This window comes from Humulus lupulus, chromosome 8, assembly GCF_963169125.1.
Source record: "Humulus lupulus chromosome 8, drHumLupu1.1, whole genome shotgun sequence".
In the NCBI taxonomy this organism is placed as follows: Eukaryota; Viridiplantae; Streptophyta; class Magnoliopsida; order Rosales; family Cannabaceae; genus Humulus; species Humulus lupulus.
This window is the reverse complement of record NC_084800.1, coordinates 127,739,512-127,746,438: the sequence shown is the minus strand read 5'-3', so window position 1 is coordinate 127,746,438 and position 6,927 is coordinate 127,739,512. Positions and strand designations below refer to the sequence as shown.

Sequence of the window (6,927 nt, the reverse complement as noted above, 5' to 3'; positions counted from 1 at the left end):
ATTCCCATCAAAGTAATTAGTTATCCATTTACACTTTCATATCAGATTTTTTTTCTTTAGAATTGAATGTTCCCATCAAAGTAACTGGCTACTCATTCACGTTTTCATATCTATTTTTTTTTCTTTCCAAATTTGGATGTTCTAATCAGGGTTACTAGTTACCCATTGAAGTTTTCATATTTAATATATATATTTTTTCTATATTTGGATGTTAATACTAGGGTAACCGATCACCCATACACGTTTTCATTATATATAAATTTTTTTAGATTTGAATATTCCCATCAAGGTAACTAGTTACTCATTCACGTTTTCGTATATTTTTTTTTCTTTCCTAATTTAGATATTCCTATGAGGGTTACTGATTACTCATTCAAGTTTTCATACCTATTTTTTTTCTTCTAGATTTGGATGTTCCCACTAGGGTAACAAATTACTCATTTATGTTTTCACATGAGTTTTTTTTCTTTCCAAATTTGAATGTTTTCATCAAGGAAACTAGTTACTCATTCATGTTTTTGTGGCTATTTTTTTCTTTCCAAATTTGGATATTCATATCAAGATTACTTTAAAAAGAAAAAACTGAAAAAATTGATATGAATTTTTCTAGGAAAAAAATACTAAAAAAAGTACAATAATAAATGATAATATAGTAAAATAGTTATATAATATTAAAATATATGTGAAAAAAAATAAAAAGAAAAATGGAAGGAGAAAAGAGTAAGAAGAAAAAACAGAAGTAAAAAAGAAAGAAAACTAAGTAATTGCAAAAAAAAATTGATGTAAGAATGAAAAAAAGAAGGAAAAAAATGAAAAAATAGAAAGAAAAAAAAAAGACTAAGGGAAAAAGGATGGGAAAAAGAGAAGAAAAAACATGGAAGAAAAAAATAGAAGAAAAAAAGAAGGAAAAAATAGAAAAAAAAAAGTAAGGAAAAAAATGAAAAAAATGCTGAAAAAATAAAAAATAAATACAAAAATTAAAAAACAAATAAAATTACCAATAAAATTAAGTACAACATAATTATCATTAAAAATACTATATATATATTTATATATTTTAAATTTATGCCAGATAAATTCTTGAACTTCCAAATAATAACCACACAAAAAAAAGGAAAAAAAGTTAAATGTACAATTTTTTTGTAAAAATACCTATAATAAATTAAGACCCCAACAGCATCCAACTAGAAAGAAAGGACAATATGAATACCCAATGACCGATAGTGTCCTGATCAACAGAGATAAAACCCTAACCTTTGCTTTCACCGCCCATATTGCCATAGTTTCCATATTTTAATGGCACCACACCCAACTTCACTCTCTTCTTCTTCCTCGACTTGGTCTTATAGTCATGGCAAACGCTGACGATCCAAACAGCCAGCAAAACTTCATCACAGACCCCACATTACGTCTCCTCCTAATTTTGGTCGTAACAGTAGCCTTCGTCATCTCCGTCTACCGTCTCATCATTGTCTGTCGCCGCCTCCGCCTCCGCCGCCAACTCGGTGGCAGCCGTCTCAACAATACTGCTAACTCTCGAGTCCCAATACAATTGGAGCCACCACCACACCCCAGCGAGCTGCCGATGATGATCACCAGTCCCGTAATGTCGATGGTCGAGCTCGTCCCGCATGATAATGAGAAAATCCGCGGAGGCCAGAAAATATTGGTGAGAGAACACGGAAACAACGACGTCGTTTGTGAGAAAACTGGCGAGGGAAGAATGGTGGGAAACGACGCCCTTGTTTGTGCTGTTTGCCTTAGCGAATTCGAAGAGAAAGAAGAGCTGCGGATACTGCCTGAGTGTTTGCACTCGTTTCACAAGCCGTGCATTGACATGTGGCTTTTCTCTCATTCCACTTGTCCTATCTGCCGAACCGAATCCGCCGTACTTTCTCCGTTGCCGCCGCCTGCATCAAGGCAAATGTCTTGACTGGGGCCGTGATCGGACTGACGAGAGTCGCCCTCGGCATCATCATGATATATGGGTAAAAGAAGACTGGTGCTTATGTCTGTCACTGTGCTTGGAATCACAAGCATACAGATTTTCTCTGCCTATTTTTTTTTTTAATTTAAATGACTCCAAAATATCATATTTAATATTTACTACCTATTTTATTGCGGTTTAAAAATAAAAACTGTTATTTAGTTAACATAATTATAGAGAAAAAGAAGATTTTTCTATGTTGTTTTGTTATTGTTATTATTTTCCTATGTGGTTGTAGATATTGGGGTTTTTGTTACTCCCAAAAACCGTCAAGAAAAAAAAACCATAGAATAAAACATTTTTTTGTAATAGTGAAAACTTTAAAATTTATTCAGTATATTACTTTAGCTTGTTTTATTTTTGTCTCCTTATCTCAATTTCTTTCTTCTTTCTTTTATCTTCATATCATCATTTTTTTTAAAGAAAATCTTCTCTTTTTTTTGTTCCCTTCTATTCTTTTCGCTTACTCCTTATTTCACTCACTTTTTTTTTTCTCTTTCCTTTTCTTTAAATTTGGTAACCAAGCATATTTTCGCAAATCTCATGTTAATGATTTTGTTTAAAAGAAAGACACCTCAAATGTGAATCAAACAAATTCACTTATTCTTTCTCTTCTTTTTTTTTTTTTTACAAAAAAGAAGAGTTCATCCAAGCGAATCTACACATTATCTTACACACGCACATATATAAATCTATATTGACACATACGTATATGTGGTATCACTACAATATATTCTCAATAAATGATTATTTCACTACTATCACTACAATATGTTCTCTTCTTAGTACACGCACCTAAATATAAATCCTAAAATATGTCTATGGAGCTTTTAGGACTATCATTGAGAGTTCTTAAAAAACACATTTTAGGACTCACAATGAGTGTCCTAAAAACATATGTGGGCCCTAAAAACCTGAATAGAAAATTTAAGTGTATATAATATGAGTGGTGACTTTTAATGGCTCATTTTGGGTGTCCAAAAAGTGTATTAAGGGCTCACAAAGTGTGTCCTAAAAACTTTTAAGTAAAAAATCACAAATATTTGTTATCCTTTTTTAATTGGGGATATATTAGAGCATCATTTTCTCATCAGCACACAAACAAGAAGAAATCAAGAAGCTCTTTCCCTCTCTTCCGCCTGCGCCCCACACGCGCCCTCCTTCGCCGCCTAGAGTCGTTTGAAGTCGCGGTGGTCCTGAGTTTTCCAAACATTTCCAATTGTTTTTTGACTGCCTCTAGCCACCTTGACTCAAACGACCACTACCAATGCATTCCTTGTGCTTTGGGCATCAAAACCCACTAAATAAGGATCGGACTCAACGACCATCGGAATTGGAAGTCGACGTTCGCCGAAATCCATGGAGGTCCGAGAATCATAGTGCAAATCCGGCCATTATATGTCGTTCTAAGAAGAACCACCACTACCACCACCACGCTCCTCGAGACTTGGGCTTCGAAGCTCAATCGTTTTCGTCTTAAACCACCACCGTGGAGTGGTGGCTCCACCACCGACGCCGACCATTAATGTGAACCCTAAAAACCTCATTTTTAAGGCTCTCAAATATAGAATTCTTGGGGCGTCCTGCCCTAAAATCTTTTCTTAGGATTTGCATAAAAGCTTTTTTGTAGTAGTTTTTTTTTTTTTTTTGTAGTAACATTAATGGTGGTGTTTAGATTGTACATAAAGTTCTCTCAAAAGTGTTGGGACTTGGGATTGCCATTGAGAATCCTATCAAATCGATCTAATGAAAATGTCCCCGATTAAGAAAAAAATATAAAAGAAAATGAATACGAAATTTATCCCATGCAATTAATATTCTCTTCTTTAAAAGAAAGAAACCATGCATGTCACAATCAAAATTGACTTTTAGTTCAATAATATTCGATACACATGCATAAATTTTAGCAAAAACGGACGTAAAGCTAGAGTTAACAATGTGTGGTACACTCACTGGTTCTATACGAGGCAATTTACTCTTGGAAGAACATTTTTTCTGCAAGCTAAGGCAGTCTTCATTCAGAAGAATTCGGGTGATATTGCTGAGCTTTTAGCTATTCGAGCTGGCCGTATATGGTGGAAATTTTCAAGCGCAAGTTGTGTTTGGCTAGTGGAATGTGATGCTTCTATTGCCGCGTCATGATGAGTTAATGTTCCATGTTTTTTAATTCGGTTCTATAGTTTACGACATTATCTTTTTCTTGAATTATATAGGGATTTTCCATACACTTCTAGTTATTTCTATTACTGCCTTTGTAGAGTTTATTTGGGCTGATTTTTGCCCCATTTTTATTAGTTCTTTTTAACATTGTCTAATTAAATTATCTTTCCTTTAAAAAAATATACATTTTCACCACCAATTGTGCATGAAGCAGAAAATTAAACAAACTCACTTTTTCGACATATGTATGGTTTTGGTGAGATTTGTTCTTTATTGATGAACTTGCAAGTACCTTTTTTTATGGGTTTATAATAGCATATACGTGATACAACATTATCTTTTATAACAATATATATGTGAACTAGCGCAATACATATAAATATATATATAGGGGCTGGGTTTGTTTTTGAGTTTTTTTTTTTTTTTTAACATTCGTTGATAATTGTTTTACATGAAGATGTAGATGATAATTTTTTAATAAATTTTGAATAATTTATAGTGCTAAAAATAATATTCAAATAATTTGTTGTAGGTGTGTTTTTTTTATTTATTTTTGTATACGCTTATAAAATTCAACTGTTTAAAATTTGTTTTCGGCATGATAAATTATTTAGAATTTCTTGAAAATTTGAAGAATATCTCAAATGACTACAAAATATATTGTCATATAAAAAAAATAATTTTTTTTATCAAAGTATAGGAAATAAAAAATGGTTGTACCGGTGGAGCTCAAAAAGTGGTTGGACCGGATTCTTAGCTATATATGGGTATATATGTTATGTTCTTGACTGAAGTTACTAACTAATAAACATCTAGCATTGCTTTTTATCAGGTAAAGTAGTAGATATGGAGAATCTCAGTTTTAGCTAATAAATCAGCAAAGATAAAGAGCAAGGGGGGAAGTACCTTGAAAACATATGTTCGAATATGGAGAATAATGGTAACTATTAAGCCACAAATCTTTCCCAAGTTCAATTGATCTAGGTGATCTTTTAATTGAAAGATCCATCTCTTTTTCTATTTGAGCAAAGTGAAAATATTTACCAATAATCTGTTGCATAATTAAAAATTTAAAGAAAAAAATTCTTATTATACTAATTAGTTTGAAAAATCATGATACCTAATAGATACATTATCCTATACACAGCAACAATTTAATATCAAACCTACAATAGTAATGATGTAAAATACTTGCCAATAAAATGCTTGTACGTATAGGTTTTTATATATATAGCAATATATATTTCATTCATTACAAACACATTGTTTTACAATACGGAATAATTTATAACTAGGTACGTACCATATCTAAAATTTGAACAATATGATCAATATCTCCTAGAATCCAACCGTGTCTCACCATGCCATCCGATCGTCGGCGACGGGGAAGGCGTGGCATCGCCACGGCATACCGGACAAGTGGAATGTGAAAAGAGCCACATATCTATACACGGCGCGTGAAACGAGTGCAAGCACTCCGGCAAGGTCCGGAGCTCCTCCCCCTCTTCGAATTCGGCTAGGCACACCGCGCAAACCACGTCTTCGTCGTTCGCGTATCCCACCAAACCTTCTCCTCTATTATACTTGTGCGCCGGGATAAGCTCGGCCACAGACGCCTCGGCGCTGTTATGCGGGTCCTGTGGCTGCAGCTGCCGCGGCGGCGGAGACCGTGGCGTCTGGTTCCGATTATATAAGCAGACAGTGATGAGATGGTAGATGGTGATGAAGAGAGAGGTGGTTCCGGCTGCGATTAGGAGGAAAGTTAGTTTGTGGTCCTTGAAGAGGCTTCCGATGCCATCTCGATCACCATCGTTGTTGTTGGCCATCAATTAAGTAGAGAATATTTGATTTAAGTGAGCATAATAATATGAAAGGAATATGGCTGAGGTACCAAGATAATCAAGATAATAGATGATATGATTAAGCGGTGCTTCATGATTGTCTATTATTAATGGCGGTAATAGCAAAGATTATAATCTGTCCAGTTCTAGTGTTCCTCTTTCTCTTGTTCTCTGCTATATTACAGTTATCCTTTCGTAGATTATTACGATTGTGTCCTTTATAAATTGGTGGAATTTTAATTTTATTTTTTATTTTTGCGGATGATATATTGATACATTTTATTTTAGGAATTTACACTATATGCTTTTGTTGCCACTAAACTATATTTTTATGGTAATTTAACTTTGTTAATGTTTCTAAGAGTTTTTTTTAGCTTTTCAAATATATGCTTTTTCATTTCCTATGCAAATGTATAATTTATAAAATATGCCATAATTAAGTTGTATTATTTTCTAATGTAATTTTGTAATTTTGATTTTGTTGTTTTAACCTAATGTAGCTTTTTATTTTAATGTATGTTGACTTTTTTATTTTAAATTTTACATAAATAATTATTTAATAATCCAATCATTTTCAAAATATGTTTATATTCAGCTTTTATTTTAAATTTAGAAGAAAAAAAATGGTTTTACAATTTTTTGGTCATTTTTTTTAAAAATTTATTTTGAAGCTATATTAAATTAATTTTACTCTAGCCAACAGTAGTAAGTACATTAGTATTCTATGGCACTAGGAAAAAAAAATAGTATCAATAGTAGTAGTAGATATATAAGTACAATTACATAATAATATGAGTGTAATTAAATAATAAGTGTTATAAAATTATTAAGAATACTGAAATATAAAATATAAAAAAAATAAATAGACAGAGTAATAGAGAAAGATGTAAAGATAGAGTGAAAGTCTTGTGTATTATTTCATGAGGATTGAACTCTATT

At 32.5% G+C, this 6,927-nt stretch overlaps 2 protein-coding genes across 2 annotated transcripts; one reads left to right on the top strand and one right to left on the bottom strand.

Annotated features, from left to right (window-relative positions):
• Window positions 1-1,351: 1,351 nt before the first annotated feature.
• Window positions 1,352-1,933, top strand: LOC133796046 (RING-H2 finger protein ATL18-like). Its single transcript, XM_062233527.1, has one exon. It carries the CDS (start codon window positions 1,352-1,354, stop codon window positions 1,931-1,933), a length of 582 nt encoding a protein of 193 aa, XP_062089511.1.
• A 3,542-nt stretch (window positions 1,934-5,475) lies between these two features.
• On the bottom strand, window positions 5,476-5,973 carry LOC133796045 (RING-H2 finger protein ATL39-like). Its single transcript, XM_062233526.1, has one exon. The coding sequence runs from the start codon at window positions 5,971-5,973 to the stop codon at window positions 5,476-5,478; it is 498 nt and encodes a 165-aa protein (XP_062089510.1).
• Between the last annotated feature and the right edge of the window lie 954 nt (window positions 5,974-6,927).

Bases quoted from the DNA above. Each gene is read 5' to 3' on its own strand.
- LOC133796045 (XM_062233526.1), bottom strand. From the start codon at position 5,973: ATGGCCAACAACAACGATGGTGATCGAGATGGCATCGGAAGCCTCTTC.
- LOC133796046 (XM_062233527.1), top strand. From the start codon at position 1,352: ATGGCAAACGCTGACGATCCAAACAGCCAGCAAAACTTCATCACAGAC.